The sequence below is a fragment of the Fukomys damarensis genome, unplaced genomic scaffold (genome assembly GCF_012274545.1).
Source record: "Fukomys damarensis isolate Sample0158 unplaced genomic scaffold, DMR_v1.0_HiC HiC_scaffold_35, whole genome shotgun sequence".
NCBI lineage: Eukaryota > Metazoa > Chordata > Mammalia > Rodentia > Bathyergidae > Fukomys > Fukomys damarensis.
Genome location: NW_022900947.1, coordinates 1,602,764 through 1,625,611, shown reverse-complemented (window position 1 = coordinate 1,625,611; position 22,848 = coordinate 1,602,764). Strand labels below are relative to the sequence as shown.

Below are 22,848 nucleotides of genomic sequence, written 5' to 3'. Positions count from 1 at the left end.
AAAAAAAAAAAAAAAAAAAAAAAAAAGAATTACTTTGGGTTTGAGAACCAGTCCAAAAGTGAGAACTGGAAGACTCTGAAGGAAAATCCCAGGGTCAGCATGACAGAATGTGATGGAGGGAATGAGCACACAAGGGCATCAGTGGAAGAGCCTGGTCAGAGTAGTGATGCCTCCCACCAGGCCCCTGTGCAGGCTCAAGAGGCACACTACAGGGTGCACTGAAGCGACTCCACCCTTCCATGAGTCACAACACACGAAGCTTCCACAGAGGACAAGGCCACAACTCGGAAGAAACGGAGACCAGCCACTACTTCGTGAACTGATGAGAGCTGCACAGCCAACTCGCTCATACAAGATGCACTTCTAATAATGTGGGAACACAGAAGACAGAAACTGTATTGCTTGCTAAAGTGATCATCTGAGTTCTTAGCAAGCCATGGAACAAGCATGAGCGCTGAGCTGACGATGAGGCGATGACCGCGGGCTGGCCACCCTCCTGTAGGGAGTGGAGATGGGGCCAGGACCGGGGAGACATTTCCCTGCATACCAACATATTTGTTCTGCACTGGCTTTTGTTAATTTATTGTCTTTTTTTCAGGTAATAAAAGTTTACTGAATGCATGTTTCAAAATTGCTTAAAACAATGAGAAAAGTCTTTTTTTCAGGAAAAGCACTACAATGATGCTCATACTTCTGTAGACATTACTGTCTGTATTTCTCATTATCAGATATTTAAATTTCTCAAGCTTTATTATAAAGTCACAACTTACAAAGTTGGTGCAGAGCCACTGTCTGTGAGGATGAGTCTGGGATGCTGCTGAATTGTGATGGGAGAGCTGGAACCTGACCCTGAGCTTGCTGAAGACACGCTAGGAGGGCGCATCTCAGAGAGATAGTCGGGAGCAGAATCCACTTGGAGTGGTAGCTGGTGAATGTGGATGTCGTCAGTGACGGGGGGGTCCATGATACCACAAGTGAGGATGTGTGAGAGGCTGCAGTCATCGCAAGCACATCTGATTGGGAATTAAGGACAGTTACCAAAAGAGCCAACACAGAAGGTCACCACGTCCTCAGGCTGGTTCCTGACCTCCACCTGTTCAAAGGGGTGCAGGTGCTGCTCCTGAAAGCCCAGCTCACCTTCTCCTGTAGTTGCAGTTGGGGCAGTCGGGCATGCTCAGGCGGGACGACAACATGTGCCTCATGGTATCTGTGAAGTTGTTCTCACCAGTAACCACTTTCTTGTTAGTTAACTAGAGAAAAATCATCAAACAATGGCTCAATTTTAGAAAAACACTTTCCCTCTTTCACAGACCACATTTTTCAGCACCTATGGTAATAGGTCTATCATGCTCATTTAGGAGAAAAGGGGCACAGCTTTGTGAGGTGGGCAGGATCAGCAAACAGAAGTAGCAGACCTGAAGTCCACAGAGTATGGAACCACACAAGGGCTAAACGAGGAACCCCCCCAAATGCTTTGGTTTCCAGCAAGCATGCTGTCCTGTGCCCTGACCAAAGACATATGGAAGCCAAAGCTGGCAAAGATGGCTAGCTTTTATCCCCTGTTTTATGTGCCAGGCATAAGAAGTGAAGGAATGGAGACCAATGTGGAGAGAAGGCTGGACCTTGGGGCTTCCTAAGAAATGTTATCCAAACTTCCAAGCAACTGCAAGGCATCTGGACTGCACAGGAGAAGGAACTCTGGACCAACTTGGGCAGTGGGACAGGTGGCAGCTGTCAAGGGTCACTTGACAAGATAGGACACATGTGGAACTGGGGAGGACAGTAGGAAGCCACTGACATTTATGGGCAGGCCAAGGAAGAGGGTCACACAGGAGACTGAGGAAAATGGTCCAGGAAGCAGGAAGAGCCAGTGTCGCATGTGGAGGAGAGATCAGGAGGTACGTTTCAAAATAAAGCTAAGGGCCCTTAGCAGTCACTAGGAAAGTTCTGCCAAAGCTGCACTACCAGAGGTGTAAGGCAAGTCTATCCGCAGGAGGTATCACTTAGAGAGTAAAGGGGCAGACCCGCTCTGCCAGCAGCCAGCTGAGGCCCTGAGATGTCAGGGAAGCTGGGCAGAAGTCCTGGTCTGTGACTTTGGGAAATGTCCTTAACTTCATACCATGCCACCGCTCTGCATGCAAGCTGGAGATAACAGTGCTTGCCTCACTGAGGAGCATGAAACTCAGGACAACATTGTTTACAAAAGTCCTAGAGCTGCTATGCAGTAGGTGTGTCACCTAATGAACATGTTCTTCCCTTGAGGAGTACATGGAAGACAGGAAACAGGTAAGGAGAGTCAGTGCACAGGCAGAGAAGCCAGAGTGGTCCTCCCATGGTGTCCTGTGTCAGCATGCAAAGGCACCACTGCTCTGGACACAGGAGTTCAATCCCTTATGCCTTTCCTGTGGAGAAACTTACCTGTTCCTCAATGAACCGCCTTTGCTTAAAAATCTCCCAGTCTTCTGTTAATATGCGCTGCTTACTTTTCATTGTCATCTAGATATGGGATGTAAAAAATAAATTGAGAAACCTACTTTAATACCAATGGCAACTACACAGAGTATTTTTAAGGGAAGTTTTAAATAAGTGGTAAAGGGCTGGGGATTTAGCTCAGTGATTCCGCAGCCTGCATTGCAAGTGCAAGGTCCTGATTTCAATCCCCAGTGCCACCAAAACAAAACAAAACAAAACAAAAAGCACCTGCCTCAATCTCCAATCACTCAAAATCACAAGCACTTCCTTATACAGAAACAGCCCTGGGGACTGCTGAAGAAAGCAGGGCATTTGCTGTGCCAAGTGAAAAGTGCTCTCTCTCCTGGTGCCTCTGTCCAGGGTGATCACCGGGTGACAGGCCAGAAGCACCAAGGGGACTAAAGGGAGGATGTCTGGTCCACTCCACCCATTCATGTGCTCTTCCCCAGCCCTGGACCTAGGAGCTCATGACTATGTTACACAACTTTTTATGAAAAATCAATCTGTAAAGCTCAATGTGTTTTAGGAAGTAGAAGAAAATGTGAAGTACACTAATAAACATAACATAGATCGAAATGCAGTAGCTCTATCTTCCTTGTTTTTCCTCCCTGAAAGCATGACGAGACTTTGAAGTTCTATGGCAGGTTCCATCTCATTTTCTTAGAATTGAATATTTAAACTATTACAAGAGAACTGAAAATGCAATCTCTTAATTCATTCTGTAAAGCTACCATAAACTTCATTTAAAACAGGTAAAACATCAGGCTGGGGATTTAGGATTTAGCTCAGTGGTGCTGCCACCTGCCTCACAAGCACAAGGTCCCAAGTTCAATCCCTGGTAACAAAAAAACAAAATAAAACAAAACAAATACACACACACACACACACACACACACACATACATACATACATATGTGTGTGAGTGTGTATACACACACGCACAAAAACAGGCAAAACATAAAGACTAAAACTCAATTCAATCATACATCAGAATATAAACCCGAGTCTTAAACGAAATATCAGCAAATTAATAGTGGGTTATGCAAAAATGGGCATCTGAAATAAAAAGACACTTCTCAGATGAAGAATTAGAAACCGCAAATAAATATATGAAAACAAGTGTTCAACATCACTGGTCATTTGTGAAATACAAATTAAAACAATACTGAGATTCCACCTCACTCCAGAAAGAATGGCTGCTGTCAAGAAATCAACCACTAACAAATGCTGGCGGGGTTGTGTGGAAAAAGGAACCCTTCTCCACTGCTTGTGGGAGTGCAGATGGGTGCAACCACTGTGGAAATCAGTGCGGAGATTCCTCAAAGAACTAAAACTAGAGGTTCCTTTTACCCAGCTATACCTCCTGGTATCTTCCTGAAAGAATTAAAAGCACATACCACAGTGATATATACACACCCATGTTTATAATGGCACAGTTTGTAATAGCTAAAGCTTGGAAACAGCCCAAATGCTCACCAACTGACAAATAAAGAAGATGTGGTTTTTTTAAATTTTCTTTTTTTTTTCCCCTGGTACCAGGGATCGAACTCAGGATCTTGTGTTGGCAAGGAAGGTGCAGTGCCACTGAGCTAAATCCCTGGCAATGTGTGTGTTTTTTTTTTTTTAATAGAATGGAGTACACTATTCTGCCATAGAGAAGTAAGAGCTTCAGCATTTATAGCTAAATGGATGGATCTTGAGACCACACTCTTAAGTGACATAAATTGGATACATATGTTTAAACACAGCATTCCTGGTGTGAGAAACCCAAAGTGGAAATAAGGACTGAGATATATAATGGATGTTGGGAAATGGGAAGAAAAGTGTTCATATAGGAAGGGGAACATGTCAGGAGGGAGACAGGAAGGGACAAGGAAAAAAGTGAAAATAGAAAGAAAAATTGGAAACAAAGCTTTTGTACATAGGGAGGGGCTGGGGCTGGGGGGGGATGAATAAAATAAAATGTAACAAAAAATAAACAATTAATAGTGAGTTAAACAGCTTATCATGAACTCATAAGGTTTAATTCCAAGAATGCTAACAATGTTTCAAAATTAGAAAACAATGTTTTAACACAAGAAATAAAAGAAAAATCATACAGATTTAACATCTATTCTTTTTTTTTTTCTTTTAAAATAAGCTAGAAATAAAAGTAAGCTTTAAAAAGATTTAAAAAAAAGGTCTCCCAAGTCTGAATGGCAAACACTGAACTTCTGGGGGAAACGTGACAGGCTCCCTGGCACTGGACCTGGACAAGGCACATTGCCTGCTCTCATTCAACAATGATCCCAGGGCTTCAGCTAAGGCCCAAAGGTCAAACAAAGGTAGGAAATGATGAGACAAACTATCACTGTAGAAGGTGTCATGATCTAGAAAACACAGCAACCAACTCAAAAATTACAAGTGTTAACAAGAGATTCTGGACAAATCTAACTATTTTTCTGTGCAGCGTCTTAACTCTTTAGAACATTCATTTCCTCAGTAGCCAGGTGTGGTTGCACAAGGCTTACTTAGGCAGGAAGATCGCTGTGAGCTTGAGGCCAGACTAGGCTCCATAGTGAGTTCAAGGCCAGCCTGGACTACACAGACCCTGTCTCAAAAAACAAACAAACAAAAAAAAAGTAAAAAAAAGAACATTCATTCCCTCATTAAAGATGCTGCTTATTGTAACCCTAAAATTATAAAATACAGTGCTATTAATTTGGTGAGAAATGTAAAGAACGGGAATTATTACTTAAAAATAATGAGTGGTATATACCATATTCTTGGATGGAGGACTTGATGTTATGGCTATTTCTTCCTTTTCACTGTACTATGTGTAGTTTTCCAGAAAACATTTTCTTTACAAGTACATATTACTATTACACGTTTAAAATGTATTAAGTGAGCTAAAATGTAAGACTATATATATAATCTTAGTAAGGAACTCAAGAGTTGTCTGATAAATATCATCTACAAAAACCTCAAAGTTGACCCTTTCCTCACACCTTCTGGGTAAAATTATTTTTAGGGAATAAATTTGTTTTTCTTTTTTGGAGTACTGAGTATTGAACCCAAGAACACACTCTACCACTGCGTTACATCCCAGCAATCCTCCCCCCTTTATTTTGGTACTGGGTATAGAACTTAGGACCTTGCCCTTGTGACGTAGGCACCACTGAGCTAAAATCCCTGGCCCTCCCAGCCCCTTTTGATTTTTTATTTTTATTTATTTATTTAGGTTTTTTGAGACAGGATCTCATTATGTAGTTGAGACTGACCTAGAACTCGGAACTCACTATGTAGCCCAGGCTGGTCTTGAACTCACAGTGATGCTCCTGCCTCCGCCTCCCAAGTGCTGGGATTACAGGCGTGCGCCACCACACCTGGCTTTATTTTTTTTTTATTTTGAGACAGGGCATGGCCCTGTGGACTCCTTGGTTTTGGACTTTGGCTTCCAGGTGATAAAATAAATTTTCTATTGTTTTAAGTCACCCCTGGCTCCCCATTCCACAATGATTCTCTGGATGCTAGGAAAGTAGCACAATTTCCCTAATTCATATGATGATATCTTGTTTTCTCATGGTTTCCTGGGAGGAGACTGAAAGTAGAAATGCATCTTCTAATGAAGAGAATGGTTGTTTTTTTTTGTAAAGAAATAAATTTAATTTCAGTTTTATTTTTTTAAGCAAGACTGTACTTTTTTCTCCAGAAGAAAATATGTATTGGGCTAGGGATTTAGCTCAGTGGCACTGTACCTGCCTCACAAGCACAAGGTCCTGAGTTTGAAGAAAATATATACATTGCTACTTCCTCTTTTCACATTTCCACATTTTCAGCAGCACAGCAGTGGTAACAATGCATATTAAGTTCCTAAATGAATCCAGCCACTGTCAATAGCTACATCAAGAGGTTGCTACTCCCCAAGGAGTCTTCTGTTTTAGCACAGAGGGAATTCCCCCTTTCCTAGGGGTTAACATGGGGGCCCATTCTTGCCTAGTCATTAAGAAAGAATTTCTGAAACTAGAATTTTATCTACTACAGCCCATCCCACGCATATGTAAGGGTAAACCCCACACCTCCTGACTGGAACTCCAGCCTAGCCTGAGGCCCTGGGGCAGCCTCCTATTAGCCACAAACACGGTTAACACCACTGTGTTCCCAGAGCCCCTCCAGCTGCTCAGCTTCCTTCCATATTGGCCTGAGCCCTCATGACAAGCTTGAGCCAGGGGTTGAGGTCAGTGCTGTGGTCTTATCCTCAATGTCCTGCAAAGGTCCATGTAGAAAGGCTATCACCAGTGCATAGTGCAACTGGAGGCCAGGGAACCTTCAGGAGGTGGGCCTCATGGAGGAAGCTAGGTCATTTCAAGGTAGAGGGCCCCCTCAAAGGGGATATTGGGACCCTGGTCCGTTCCTCTGCTTCTCAGTCACCATGAATTAAATAGACCTACCATGCCCGGTGTTGAAGCCACAATGTACTGCATCACTCCAGGTCCAAAGCAACAGAGCCAAGTGAATGTGGACCACAAGCTCTGAAACCAGAGCCAAAAGAAACATTTCTTCTTTTGTGATCATCTGAGGTATTTTGTCACAGCAACTGAATAGTGACTCACACAACTAGTGTTTTACACTTTTTTCCTTCACATGGTACCCATGGCCCAAAACTTGTGTAAAATAGTCTCTCACTGTCTGCTTCTGACCCTGGTACCCTCAATAAATCACTGCGTTCAGCTGCCATGGGAAAATCTCTACAGGTGACCCACAGCCAGCTTGCTGTGGCAAATCCACTGCACCAGAACTACTGACAGCAGCTTTGCTTTTCTTCAAAGTAACACCAAAACCCGGCACGTGGAATTACAAAACAAAGACTCATACAAGATTAAATATCTTATATGACTCATGCACCCACCCCAGGGAGGGGAGACGCTTCAGAACGGATACAGGGCTGCCACAGTGTGGCTTAGGGTTGACTGTCGGGGTCCACCACGGAGCACAAGCCAGGCCATCCGGTGATGCCATGGCCATGTGCTCGCTGGGGCAGGTATTGCAGCTGACTTCCCTGTCTTGGCCGCATCTCTCCTCCCGGTTCCTCGTCTCTGCCACAAGAACAGCAAACCCCAGAAGAACAGTAGTCTCTGACAACAGGTTGCTGTGAGGAAGGTGGCAGAGGGAGAACAGCTCTTGCACCTCTGCTCTGGTGCTGCCTCCACATCTGCCAGCAACGTGGATGCTCAGGGCCTGTGGCTGAGTCTGCAGCTGCCAGACCTGCTTCAGTGTCTGCAAACTACATTCAGCAGAGCAGCTCGGGAACATCCATTCCCACAACACCCTGAGCCAAGAAAGCTGCTGACACTGGCAAGTTGGGGAGTAAGTCTCCAGTTGCACAACCACACGAAAGACCATTTACAGACACACCAATCTGAATCAAACATGACCTGCTCATCCATAACCTACCAGCAGCCTAGGGCGGCAGAGAGAGTGCAGTAGGAAGAGAGGCTGCTGCCTACGAGCACGACACAGAATAAACACCAGGCTCTGGGGGCCACCTGCCCTATGACAAGCTTGGCAGCACTGAATTCCCTAATGGGACCGGTGGAACTCTCAAGCTGAGAAGATTAAAAGCAGCTGAGAATATTAAAAGAGAAGATATGGGAAGATTCAGTCAAGTTCTGCACCAAAGACCATGGGTACCACAGCTCCAACAGGGCAGTGAGACAACCACCCCATGAATACAAAGTACAGTCCCAAACTCTCAAATGGGCGCTCATGCCATTTCCCCTCCTCCAACAGCTCAGTGTTCAGACAGGGATGCCAGTGTCAAGGGGCACAGCGACCCTGGGACAGATGGGCCAGCACAGCTGTTTCTCCATTTCCACTGTTCACAGGGCTGCCTTGCCACCCTGCCAGAGGTTCTCAAAGAAGGCAGGGCAGGAAGCCTCCGCAGAGGCTTTGGCCACTGGCGAGTTGTCCCTCCAGGCCCACCCTGACTCTTTCTCTCAGGAGCCATGCGTACGGTTGTGCTCCCTCAGGGATCACTTAGGACAGACAGAGAAGGGGCTCTGAGCAGCACTGTTCACCAAGGGCTCCTAGAGTTCCACAGCCTGGCAGTTTCCCAAGGTCCCTAAAACAGACAGTCGGTGACAATATGTATGATTTGGCAAGGTGAACCCAACTGCAGCCACCATACAACAAAAAGGCCTCGCCAAGACGGCTGACTGTTGCTACCGGGCCTCTGCCAATGACTGGCACATGCACAGCACCCACCTGCTCATCCACATAGGCGTCGATCCGCTTCTGACACTCCAGCCACTCCTCCGCGACCTTGTGCAGTTCCTCCTCAGAGTGCTGGTACCTCTGCAGCAAGGTGCTGTACGTATCCTCATTGCAAGTGTCATGTGTAGTGGTTCCCAGCCTAGAAGGGAGAAGGCCTTGAACCACAGGCTCCCAGCCAGGCAGGGGTCTCTTCCTGCTGCTGCTGCTGCCTAGCTGTGTCACCCCCCACTCTGGGACACCCAGGATGCTGCTCCACACCACAGCAAGCTGCTGCGGGGGACTGAAAGAGATGTGTGCAAATACCCTATGGATCTCACTGATAATAAAGGAGACGGTCAGTCATGTGAAGCTCCCAGGACACCAGGCAGCAGAAACCAACACTGTAGATTAGGATTGGGGCTTGTGATGCAAGTTGCTACACACAGAGAGTATGCTATCCTTCCCTACTGAAACATAACGACCCAGGGAAAAAGAAAAATTGAGACGTGATTTTTCTAATCAAGTGAAACTGAAACTTTTGATTCAATTGCAGAGATAAAAATATACCGTATTAAGAAAGATGGCAAAATGGGGAATGAGAAAACAAATAGGAAACAGAAGACAAATACATAGAGGGACATGAGAAAAAAAATGCAGGTTTCCAAAAAACAAAAACAGAAAAAGGGGCAACCTGGAAGAGAGGAGAAGGTAGGGGCAGGTGGCAAGAGAATGTGAACTCCAGAGGAGGTGTGAGAGCATACAGGTTACCATTAAAAACTCCATTTCCTTAATACATCAATATTTCAACCAAATTAAAGATATCTTGAAAAGAATTACTCAGAATCAAAACAGTTACACCAAGATTATATGCAGGGTTATAAAGTAGCACTGTTTATATTAAAAACCCACAGCAGTAAAATCATGGGGCAGCCAGATAAAGGGACACAAGGTAACTAGGTACCTGCTACAAATTTCACAACTGTATCTAACCTTTCATATGTACATACACAACACACACATGCACACCCATTCATGGGTATATTTCTGAAGCGGAAACTTGCCCATGATAAGTAAGATACAATTCTACCCCGCTTAAAATGTGTGTACACACAGCGGGAAGATGTGTAAGAAGCACCAAACTATTTCGTGCCTAATTCTCTTCATGATTTTCTATGTTTTCACAATTTTATTTGTAATAACATGGACAGGACAACACTGACATGCACAGTGACTGAGGCCACTCCTAACATCCAGGCTGACCTGTTCTGGTTTGGATGCGGACTGCCCATGTTGGAGGCCTGGTGCCCAGAGCAGGGCTTTGGGAGTGGCTGACCATGTGGGATCTGGTCACACTGATGGATTAGTCATCATGGGGTCACAACTTACTGGGCACTGGAGACAAGATCAATGTTAGGAGGTAGGGCCGAGGGAGAGGAAACAGGTCACTGGGACTTGTCTCTAAAGGACAGGCCTTGGCCCTGGCTTGCTCTCTGCTTCCCAGCGCCATGAGATGAATGGCTTTCCTTCACCATGCACTTCTACCAAGAGTTCCCAGGACACAAAACATGAGCCAGAGCAAATCTCTCCTTGTAAGCTGATTTTCTCAGGATTCAGTCACAGCAACAGGAAACTACCACACCTTCGCAACTCTTTCTGTCTCTCAGGAAACAAAACTTCTGCTCTGGTGACACCTCAGGCTGGTCTCTGCATCCAAGCTTGAGTGCACTCTGAGTCTCGTCACGCTGCAGCCACGACGTGGGGCTTCCTCCTGAATCCTGCTGCCACTGCCTCACTCTTCCCGGAACTGACTCCTGCTCCTCATGTAAACTCCACTTCTGTGTAAGCCAGGCCAGCCCTCTTCCTACAAGTCACCCCAACCAGAAGCCAGCACACCATTCTTCCGAGTTACAGAACATGGGTCACACCAAGCCACGGAGGGCTGAGTAGACCAGGACCTGGAGATCATGCGGTGGCACAGTGTGTGTGCTGCATGCGCACACTCAGCGGGGAGCCAGGCTGCAGCACCTCTGAGGGACAAGTGGCCCAGGCACTCGCTTAGCAGTAAATTATTAAAGGAGAGGCAGTGGCTGAGGATGAGTGGGTGCTATGGCAACTGCAGATGAAAGCCTCTCAAAAGACAAGAGGGAAAGGAGGAGCGAATAGGAGTTACTATTGAATGGCTACAGGAATTGTGGTATGGCTGTATGCAATTAATGCTATCGGATTGTACTTAACATGGTTAAAATGCAAGTTTTATGTTATATATATATATTTCAACATAGTTTATAAAATTTAAGGTGGGCATGGCAGCATACTGCAAATACTTGGGAGGATCACAAGTTTGAAGACAGTCTGAGCAACTGTGCAAGACTTTGTCACAAAATAAAAGGTCGGGATGAGCTGGGCATGGTGGTGCAAGCCTGTAATCCCAGCACTCTGAGAGGATAAGGTAGGAGGATCACAAGTTAGAGGCTAGTCTAGGAAACTTAGCAAAATCTTATGTCAAAAGAAAAACCTTAAAAAGCCAGGGATGTAGATCAGTAATGAAGGCCCTAGGCTCAATCTCCAGTATCACCAAAAGAAAAAAAAAAAAAAAAAAAGTATGCTAAGAGCCAGTGAATTCTAAATTTTAAGTAGATGAATTATAGAGTATATACTTTATACATCAATAAAGCTGTTTTTAAAAAAAGAAAAGAAAAATAACTTTCTTAAAATGAGTCTTCTAGGGGTTGAGGATTCAGCACAGTGGTAGAGCACTTAACCTGGCATGCACAAGGCCCTGGGTTCTAACACTAGCTCTGAAAGCAACAGCAAACAAAATATGCCCCGTGGATGGATGACCTGGGATAGATCACTTACATTAAGACACACCAAGCCAAACAACAGGCCAGACAGAGTGGGGATGCACAGCTGGGAATGCACAAGAGCACGAGCTCAATGGTGACTCTGGGCAGAGGCCGACCTCATGGTGGCCAAGCTGGCGAGGCTTCAGGGACGCTGGTTTCAAATGACTCATTGAGCTGTAGGTGCTTTGTGTAGTTCTCCACGTCTGTATCTTACCACATAATTTAAAAAACGTTACATAGGCTCAGGGATAATGTTAATATTAAAATACAACTGTGTATTTTGAGCCATTAGGGGGTTGTTTATATATAATTTGTGGCAAGAAATTTTATGTGTTATGTCTATCTGGGCGCTGGAAACACAAGTCTGAATTGTTCTTAGTTGTGACAAGCAAGTTTGCTGCGGAACAGGAGAGACTGCTCCTTCCAGGGTCACTAGCACTCCTCAGAGGACCTGCTGCCCCTCTCAGCATCTGTCTCTGCTCCTAATCTGTTCCTGGGCTGGACAGTAATGCTGTAGCATGAACCCCAGAAGGACTGTCAAGACTCTAAGACACCGCTGATCTCTGGAGTCCAGCCATTATTGCCAATGAGGAACAAAAAGTCTCGATGTGCAAAAACACAGAGCTTTATCCTGCCTTTAGGTTTCTGCCACCCTCCCTGGCTAGAGGACAGTCCCATCAGGCCCCACAGGGTGCTCAGCCTTGGGCAACAAGAACCTCCCAACAAGGAGAAAGGCCAGCCCTTCATTTCATTCCATGACTTCTAACCCTCTTGAGAGCAAGCCCTTTGCCTCACCAAGTCACTCATGCTGCATGCACCCGGTGTGAGGAGCACACTCTTACTCGGGGGACGCAGCACGGAAGGGAGAGGGGCCAAGAAGCAGCAGAGCTGAGGAGCATTTAGAAGGGAAAGTGCAAATTTGTGGCTGTGCTGCTCTTGCCCAAGCCCTCACCCTAACCTTTCTGCTACCACCCCCCTCACCTGTCCACTTGTGAGGCTGCTCCTCTAGAGGTGAAGGGAGAACCATGAGGGTCCCCTCAAACAGAATTTATGACTGTAAGAAACAATGGCTAAGCCAGGCGTGGTGGCGCACGCCTGTGATCCCAGCACTTGGGAGGCTGAGGCAGGAGGATCGCTGTTGAGTTCGAGACTGGCCTGGCTACATAGTGAGTTCCAGGTCATTCTCAACTACATAGTGAGAATCTATCTCAAAACAACAACAACAACAACAACAAAACCCCCCCAAAACCCAAAAAACCACCAACAAACAAATAAAAAAAACCCCAAACAACTACAAGACGAACAACGACTGGGTCATCTATGGATTTCAGGAGGAAAAAAAATGCAACTGGTGAGTAAGTCAAAGAGATAATTAATGGTCATTATTAGATGATGATAACTTGTCACTCTATGGTTACCTATATTTCAGTATGGCCAAATGGTGATGGCTATAGTCAAGCTACAGCTGTAATATGGGAGTGCATGTATCTGTGAGCTCACAGTGAGTGGACTGACATCAGAGGAAGGAGGGCTGACCCCTCACAGAACACAGGTCTACCCCGAGGGATCCCCAACAAATGCCCATGAGGGAGTTCTGCACGTGCACACCTGTCTTGGCGAAACAACGGAATCCAGCCTTCTGACATGAGGAAGCCACATCCACACCCCACCACAGGAAGACAAATGAGGAGGTTTAACAGAGAGCTAAAGTGTTGAGGAGACATCTGAGAAACACCGAGGCAGGGGTGCTCTCACCCAGATGCCCAGCACCCCCAGATCTCTGCCCCCTGCCATGCACATGCTGCACACCTGGTGAGCACAAGTCCCATGAGATACAGTGCTACGTTTATGATGGCTTTCCTTATTTATACTACTTTACCATCTAAGTTTGTAGAATTCTTCACATGTTGAGAGTTTTCTGCCCACTGTCTTTCCCCCTAGGCGCTATTATTTTTCCTGCAAGAACTGCCATTGTCAGTGGTCTCCAGCTAAGCATACCCTGGCCCACAAAGATGGGTTGACACAATGTCAAACGCATGCAGGCCGAAATGAAATACCTGATCTGTGACACCAGTGCCGGCAAGTTGCTCTGGAGAAGGGGCTCCGAAAAGACCAGATTTTCAAACAGGTGCTTATTGTGCAGTTCCCACGTCACCTGGAACTTTTTCAAGTGCTCATTTTCCTAGTTTAAAAAAATAAAATGTAGTAAATTGATAATAGGATATTCCCCAGGAGGATTCCCTCCTACACAGGCCTGGAACTTTCTGTTTGAGGCGTCACTGCTCCCTGAGTCCCAAGGCATGCACTGAATCTGACCTCAGACTCACAGTGGCCTGGGTCTCCACCTCATGTACCACTACATACACCCCACAAGGGAAAGGGGCGAGTGCACATGGATGAAGGGACAGAGAAAAAAGTAATACATTTGACTGTTATTTCTTACAACTGGGCTTTCAAAATGTAATGAAAGTTTAATATTTCAAATGGCTTTAACACACAAATTTGCTGCTAGCAACAAACAGTTCTGAGAAGTCTTCTATCTGACAGATGCAAACGATTTCTCTACTAGTGAGACACTGGCAAGGTAAGGCCTTTTATTTCCCTATCAAATGTATACAAACTTGTGAATGGCTTCTGATGACACTGGGCAGGCTTCAGGAGCACAGCAGCCACTGAGTCACTGGCACCAGCATTCTAGGTCCCTCTGTAGGAAACTCCTGCAGGGATCTGCAGCTGCCATCTCTATCCTCAGACTTGTCTTCCTCCTGAGATCTCCCCGGTGGAGACGAGACGTCTCACTGTCTCCAAACCGCTCTTCTACATCCACTTCTTTGTGCCTTGGAACTACATCCTACAGAGCTCCACCAATTATTTTCTCAGATTCTTACTGTTAAGCTATCCATCAGGATGTTTTTTTAAGTTACAAATTTTTACTTCTAGATTTGGCGGGGGCGCTGGAGACTGAATCCAGGACTTTTACAATGAGCGACACCCATATCCTGTTTTTAAATTTTGATTTTTCCCCCCTTGGTACCAGGGATCGAACTTGCAATTGTCAGACAGGTGTGGCACCACTGAGCTAAATCCTGGCTCATTTCTTATTTTGAGATGGGACCTCACTAAGTTACTAATTTAGCCCAGGCTGGGCTGGAACTTGGGATCCTTCTGTCTCAACCTCCTGAATAGCTAAGATTATACGTGCATACCAGCACACCTCACTAATTTTGGTTTTTCTGAATCTGGATCATCCTTCTTTAGACTCTTAATCTTTAATTCATAATTTTAAACATCTTTTACTTCGGAAACATGGTACAGTTACTTTATATTCTTCACAAATTTAAATATCTTTAATATATAACTCTGTCTATTGCTTCTGCTGGCTCTCATTTGGATTTTCTTGAACCTTGCTTGAGGATTTTGTTTTTCTAACTATGAGTTGCTCATTTTGAGGGATTTTACTTATGCAAATTCTTCTACCATAGGTCAGACTGAAAGCCAAGTGTTCAGGAGGTGACCTGCATGTTGCTGGACTCTAGCAGCAGTCCTGGACTTCTGTAGAGTAGCTAGGCCTCGCTGTTTCATGCAAACATACATGGTAACAGCCTATGGTCACAGATCTCTGGAAAGCTATCCTTCCGGCTATACCCACCTACTCTCAGGCCACAATGGGTGGATGCCCTTGCTGTCCCTTTCCATGCCCGACTTTCTCCTTCACCTTTACACTGCAGTCGTAATCATTCATGGGGCTCTCATTATGAGCCAACCTCACCCTGGACTGAACTGAGGCTATGTCTCCTTTTTCCCAGGAATGGAAGAAATCCTTGGAGTAAATGTTGACTTCTGAGCACATACATTTCTCACAGGATTACAGCTCTCAACTGGTATTTATTCACTCATTTCTCTTGGTGTTTTGAGACAGGGTGTCACTATGTAGTCCAGGCTGGTGTTGAACTAACGGAGATCCTCCTGCCCTAGCCTCTTAGGGGCTGGGACTGCAGGTGTGCACTACAATGTCTGGTTTTTAACACTAGGACTTCTTCTCTTTCAAGCCATTTCGAAAGAAATTTAATAGCTCAGGGTATCTTGTCTACTACTATAAAGTATCTTATCTGTAAAGAAAGTAAAGCACTGAGCAATAGTCATATTTTATGCTTAAGAGAACAACAATTTTGTTCAAATTGTAAGAAAACATTCTACTTTAAAAATTGCTAGAAAAAAAATTGCTAGGAATTTGCTAAAGTAAACAGTTCAAATCAATTCCTGCTAACTTTATAAAATGGACGTCCACAGTACTTTCTGGAATGGATTCTCTCCATTGTCTATGAGCAACAGGCTGGCAGGAGAGGGACAGCCTGGTAACCTGGGCCATGGCTCTGTCAGGAGACAGGAGGGTAAGAGGTGTTCCACAGAGAAGGCTCCGCAAGCAGACAGAGACCCACAGTGCAGGAGAGTGGACGAGCTGCGAACAGAGCAGGGGTAGAGGAGGGCGCTCTCAGGAGTGACTGCCCCTCACCTGGCCAGTCTGCTCGCTGAAAGTGTTTCCCCTTGCCTCCTGCAGTGAGGCCTCAAAGGCCCAGCAGCCACTTATGCAGGAGTGTGGAGTGGTAAGACCCCATGGGTCTGGTGGCCAAGTAGCATACAAAGCAATTTTTCTGGAGAAGCCTATCAATTTTAGAATCACTTAAATCTTGGGAACCAATGGCTACTTTATCTGTTTCACAGTGTTAGTTCATAAGCCAGGCACAGTGGAACACATGTAAGCCCAGCTGTACAGGGGAGGTTGAGGCAGAAGGATCACAAGTTTGTGGCCTAGTCTGAGCAACTGTGTGAGCCTATCTCATAACTGTAAAAGGGCTGGGAGCTGGGGGTGGCAGTGCACATTTGTAATTCTAGCCTTCTGGGATGCTGATGCAGGGGGATCACAAGTTCAAGCTCAGCCTGGGAAATACAGAACTTGGGCTAGGAATATAGCTTAGTGGTAGAGCACCTGCCTAGCATGAGTTCAATCCCTGGTACTGAAAACAAATAATTTGACCACTAAGAAAGCATTTAAAATGAGAGTCCACTGAAGCATCACTTATCAAATTAAAGTGATGGTGGAAATGTCAGACTTCAGGTAAGTGGGTGAGTGTGTAGCCTAGTCTTCTTCCAACACAGTATTTCCACTCTGTGCCTCCTTCCACCAAGGTAATTTAGAAACTCACCTGTATCTTCTGCTACAAATGTGAGGTCCCTTGGGAAGCCTGTTCCTGATCCTGGTAGGCTGGTGGTGGACATACAGATGAACACAGAGGCCTCAGGGCTGCACAAAGGCTATATACTTCTTGAGGGACCTCCTGCCCCTCAAATGAGGACACAGTAATGACCACACTAACCACCCAAGACACCACGTCCTCTCATCTCCCTATTAATGTATGTTTGGTCCTCACTGCGGCCTGGCCCCACTTCTCACTTTCTGGGGCCTCATGTCTCCCTTAACAGTACTACTAGGCCATGTCACGTGGCTATCAATCCATTCAACACTTCATGCTGGTGGCAAAGTCCTGAGAACTAGCCTTAGTTGACCCTGCAGAGAGGACAAGCAACAGCGCACAGCAAGTGTGACACTTCCTCCAGCCACACACTGCTGCTCTTTAGTTCACCAGCTCTGTAGCCAGACAGGAAAGAGGGTGCTGTCTCTTACCAGAGTGCCAAGGAATGTGCTGATGGAGCGTGCCGCCTGGCAAAGGGCGCCATACTCTTCAAGCAGGAGGGAGATGAAGTGGTGGGCCTGGGGAGGGCCTTGCAGGCTGGACGATGCCTTGGCCTTTGCTGCTGATGACAGCTGTCGGAGCAGGCGGACCTTCATCTCTAGCACGTACTCCCGGGCCTGCTGCTCCAACCGCTGGTACAGCTGGTAAGGGTCCCGCTCACAGAGCCTGTGGAGAGACAGTTACCACTCAGCTGTGGGCTGTTCACATGGGGACCAGGGCTGACCAATGCTGACATCAGTGGTCATCTTTTCTGAAGCCTTTCCACAGGTGTCCACGTGGTAACCACAGTAGTCATCTTCCTCGTGCCGACCTGGGAGAGGCACCTCACCCCCTTGGCAGATGAAGAAGCCAGGCATAGACAGCATCACCGGTACGAACAGAAAGGCTGCTGTTTCCTGGGCACAGCCCTGTTTACATGTGTGCACTCACTGGGCCAGCCCACCCAGGTTGGGGAAGGGGTCTGATCTCACACAACCAGCAGGCAGCAGACTGTCCCACCGCAACTCAGAGATAGCCCTAGCTGCACTATTAACTTGCAGTCCTGCAGGCTGCACCACCATGCCCAGGGAAACCCATTCTTTCTGAAGGTTTATTACACGTTAATGGGTGAAAACCACTAATGCTGGCACAGAGTAAACCTGATGTAGAGCTGGGGCTAGCGACACGTTCCTTCTAGGAACTTGGTATAGGATACGAATGGGGTTGTGTTATTTTTATGATCAGAGGAAACTTTATAGACACAATTTACCCTATTTTAAAATTTTTCCAATTAATAAAAATGTATAAAACACAATTAGCTGAGGGGAAAAGATACATTCCCACCACTAGCCACAATGGCAATGAACGCTGTCGTGACCTTCTTTCCAAACATGGAGGTGATCCACTTTTTAAGACTAGTCCTACAGTCTTCAGCCGTTACTGTGGTCCAAGATACTACTACTTTTCACCGTGTACTTCGGAGATTCCTCTAGATGGAAGCCCAGGATTATGGATGTAACAACCAGATGTCTATGGTGATGTGCTAACAGAGGAGCCAGTGTGCTCTGCACTTGGTGCCTGTTAGAAATGAGTTGTGAGATGTATTACAAGACAACTGTTGGACTTTACAGAATAGATCCTTTTCCCTTTGGGGTATATCTGGGCAAAAGAACTTAAGTGGTCACCCATTCCATTTTAAAATTACCATACTACCCCCGCCAAAAAATTACCATTCTACCCACGTTGCTAAAAATAAGAGTCAAGTAAAATCTTGCAACAGGATATGGGATGTCTTACACAAAATGTGGTTAGAAAAATAGTGTAAATTGGCAGGCATGGTGGCACATGCCAATAATCCCAGCTACTTGGGAGACTGAGAAAGAAGGATCTATAATCGGCACAGTTCAAGCAGATATATTAACTGCTGTAACATAACCCTCCTTATTTTGATTACCAGTATAAGAAATTACCCCCTGCAATACAGATGTATTTCATCTATTTTAAAGGAAAGACAATGACACAGGAATAATCAACTCACAAGAGGAATGGATATTTCCTTAGATCTCTTAGTAAGGAAAGATGAGATGCATTGTTTCTTTGGCCACTTTAGTTTTTTATAAATGTAAGGAAATAACCACATGGTACTTTGGTAAGCAATTTCTTAGAATTTACAAAAGAGGCAGAAATATGCTGAAGATGCTGCTGCAGTTCATTCACTTGCTTATTCAGCGAGCATACAGCAAACACTGGGTGCTAACCATGTGCATGATATTACTCTAAGAGACCCCAGCTACAACATTAATATTCTGCAAAATCATGGGTTTGATGTAAAGGCTACATAGTTTTCCTAGTACTTACTATAAAATCTACCTTCTGGAAATGGCACATACCACTCAGAACTGTCTCATACAACACCAGTGGCTCACAGTCACACACTGATCTCAAAGTAACACAAGCTACCACCTATCACCTCACTGCTTCCAGAATAAAACCCACCACACAGCAAACAGTTAATAAGCCTCCAATATGTGCACTCAAAAAGTGAGACAGAAAGAAACCAAAATGAGAATCAACCCATGAAATGCTCATCCAGGTCAAATTTGTTGTCTTTATTTATTTGGAACATTTTGGAAATCAGAAAACAATGGTACATTCAAACTCTAAGGAAGAACAGAGGTGATGCCTGCCTCTCCTATAAGTTCTGGACACAAGGCACCTGCCGACAAAAAGATGGCGGGGTCAAGAGCCACTCCTGCATAAGGCAGCCCCATGGGCTCTGGCTGCTTTACACCCACATGCTGCAGGACCCTGACCAGGTGCCAGCCACACAGTGCTCAGGAAAAGGCAGAAATCAGCCTTCCTCCTGGAGCTGATGCCTATGAAGGTACCTAACACTGCCCCTGGCATGGCTGGGACTCAGACAGGCAGGTAGGTGTTACTATGAGTCTTAGCACAAAAGCATGATAGTCATCTCATGTCTCATTACAATTGGGACAACATGCAACTCTATAACCTCCTCTGGCCAACTGTATGCTAAGTTCTGACCCCACCTAGGGCTGAGCCTGTCCAGTTGAGCCCACCCATAAGCAGAGGCTTCAGGAATAGCAGGAAAGAGCAGGATTGTGACAGGGCCACGACACAGAGGGAAGCGTGTACCTATCCACGAGCTCCTTCACACCCTCCTTGTCGGGCACCAGGGACTGGTCCTGGTCATCTGCCAGTGGGGTTCCTGCCTGACGGTAAATGCAGCGGACCATGTAGCGCACTTCTGACCAGTAGTTCTGCAGCTGCTGAGGTTCCCGGTCTGTTTCCGTTGAAATTTCTCTGTGATACAACAAAAGCAAGTTATTCTTGGCCAGCCAGCTGACCTCCACTCCTACAGGGCCTGTGCCTTTGCCCTTTCTGGTGTTCACTAGCAGGGCACAGCACACAGCTCCTCTGCAGCTCGTCACCAGCCTCCCCAACACCCTCCCTGTCACTGATGCTCCTCTCAGAGTCTCATCACCATGCCCACTCATTACTGGCCCTTCCTAAAATGACCATCCTAGTGTTAGTCCCTCAAGGACAGAAATCTTCTCTTATTTGTGTGGTCTTCCTGGTAATGGCCAGGTCACTGTCTCCCTCACAGGAGTGGCTCAAAACCCTGCTGCTGTTTGTGAAGAGCCCCATTTTCTGTTCCAGCCCCACATGCTCCTGGACACAACACGCCCAAGCATGCCCACATGGTCCACATGACACGTACCTGCGCTCGCTGCAGGCCTCACACGAGCAGGTGGCATCCGTGGGCGCAGGGCTCAGCCCTGTGGAGGGCAGTGTCTGTGCGCCCAAAGCCAATCTCCCGGCACTGCTGGCATCTGGCTGGGTGCCTCCCAGTGGCGAGTGAAGAAGGAAATCTTGGCCCTGCTTTTAAAAACAATGTGAGAGACCAGTTAAGTCCAAAAGTCCATGGCATCAATTTTGTATTAATTGTTCAAAATTGCCCTTTAAGAAAAATGAAAACTTAGACACTAAAAATAAAATAACTGGCATCACATAGGAAACTTCTTCTCTAACGAACTGTATTTGATCCAGTATCCAAAAAAGGGAAACTTTATTTAAAACAAGATGTTTTGGGAGGTGGGGGTAGTACCGGGAAATGAACTCAGGGACTCGCAATTGCCAGGCAGACACCGTGTCACTGAGCTACATTCCTGGCCCTTTGTTTAAAAAAAATTTCTGATGGTTTAAAACATAATTAACATGATGATATTCAACACATTTCTTTTGTTTTTAACCAGCACACGTGACAACCATCCCAGTAGTCACCTCTGGAAGGTAAAGCAGGCACACCTAAAGATGGCAGAGCGAAAACCTTCAGCCACTCTAAGCCCAGATAAGGACCATGACTCTCTGTCCAAAGAAAGCCAAGTGAAAAAAACTCCTTGGACAAGGATGCAAGGAAGAAGCAAGGTCAGACAGTGATGCTGCTCATACTCCAGGATGGAAAGGGTTCCACTAAGCACTGCTGCAAAGCACAGACACAACCTGGGCCACCCACCTGCTTCCTCCCAGTTGCCCACCCAGCCAGCCCCTGGTCCCCAAGTGGCAGGCCTGAGGAGAATGGGGCTATGTGGGGCTGGGGGCTGGAGAACATCCACCTCAATAGGGTGGCCAGCTCCTACCCTACCCCTGACAGCTGACAGCCTGAGGCGGGGAAGCACAGCCATGAGACAGGCTTCCAGAGACGCAGAAACTCTCAAGCTTGAAGCCCGGCCAGGCTGTGCACAGCTACTTGCAGAACTGCCCCATCTGCTGCAGAAGGCAGAGCAGAAACCCAATTCAGGACCTCTCACAACCTGAGGGTCTGGGACACAGACACTGACACCAAACCAGGGCGGGGGCAGGTTGCTGAGAGCTGCTCAGCGGACAGCATGTAGGAGGCCAGGATCTGTGTTAGAGTGAAAGAACCCACCCAGAACAGGTGAGGAGCTGCCAACTATACACCAGGACAGCAGCACCCTGGATTCCTGACCTCCACCTGCCGTTGTAACCTGCCCAGCCTCTGGGCAGCAGAGCAGCAGCCCAGACAAAGCCTCTGCAGGTAAGGCCAGCAGTGTGCGAGCACCGTGGGCCCCATTCCGCCTGACAGAACCATAGACAGGGCAGCAACTCCTTTCCACCCCAGAGCACAGGAAGACATAAGGACACAGGACACACACCGTCACCCTGCATCCTGAAGATTTAAGGCCTCATGTCCTAGACTCTGACAAAGAGCTCTGAATAGCCGAGACAGCCAAGGTTGTATGTAGACTGGAATTAACACCACAAAATGAGACCATTCCAACACCAAAAATGACTGGAAGGTTGTGGAGTCAGCTCCTCCAGTCCACAACCACAGCCCACCCCTCCTCCTCCCGCCACTGCTGCCAGCCCAGTGTGGGCCACAGGCACCTCACTCTTGGCAACCGCTCGACCTCTTATGGGCCCCTATTCCCACGCTACCCACTGTGATTCACTCCCAAGCAGCCAGCCAGGGTAAGCTCACGGGCTCCTGTGCATAAAATCTGACTTTCTCATACAATTTAGGACCGAACCCTGCATGTCTTATTGAGCCACCAAGGCTGACCAGGACAAAGCCCTGTGTTCATGTCAGTGCAATGTCAATGTGCTTGCTCCCTTTGCCCTGAGCACCCATCCTCTCGTTTTTGGGACCGCTTCTGACAGACAAGGGGAGCTCTAGCAGTCCAGCCTCAGCAAAAAGAGCCCCTGCTCAGGGAGGCTGGTGGAGCTACCAATCTCCTATTCTTCTTGACTCCATACCTCCATCTGTATCTATGAAGGAACATGTTTCTCCTTTGCTGGCACGAGGCACAGGGCACTAGAGGGACACTGAAAAACTGGGCCCCTCCAGCTCCAGCCACCAAGAACCTCTGTCGACTCAGTGAGAATGGACTCTCCAGCAAGTGGCTGCCACCCAGCCTAGCCTGCAGCACTCCAAGGAGCCCTTCTGCTGCCCTGTGGGTCCTGATCACACCCTTTCCACAGCGTGTAGGCATACCCTAGACCTGCTGTGACTGTGACTTTTAGTG

General features: G+C 46.6%; 1 protein-coding gene across 3 annotated transcripts in view; it reads right to left on the bottom strand.

The window, feature by feature from the left end:
• The window catches only part of Fam193a (family with sequence similarity 193 member A), an 89,521-nt gene that overhangs the window by 46,990 nt on the left and 19,683 nt on the right, over positions 1-22,848 (bottom strand). For 2 of the 3 annotated variants that reach the window (XM_010641733.1, XM_010641736.3), the window contains exons 2-9: positions 20,523-20,683; positions 19,937-20,104; positions 17,233-17,467; positions 13,607-13,731; positions 8,716-8,863; positions 2,419-2,496; positions 1,138-1,250; positions 771-1,013 (exon numbers count right to left, since the gene is read on the bottom strand). In XM_010641733.1, coding sequence (XP_010640035.1) covers positions 771-1,013; positions 1,138-1,250; positions 2,419-2,496; positions 8,716-8,863; positions 13,607-13,731; positions 17,233-17,467; positions 19,937-20,104; positions 20,523-20,683 — 1,271 coding nt within the window. The remainder of the gene's footprint in view (positions 1-770; positions 1,014-1,137; positions 1,251-2,418; positions 2,497-8,715; positions 8,864-13,606; positions 13,732-17,232; positions 17,468-19,936; positions 20,105-20,522; positions 20,684-22,848) is intronic. The other variant, XM_010641735.1, reaches the window with a different exon arrangement.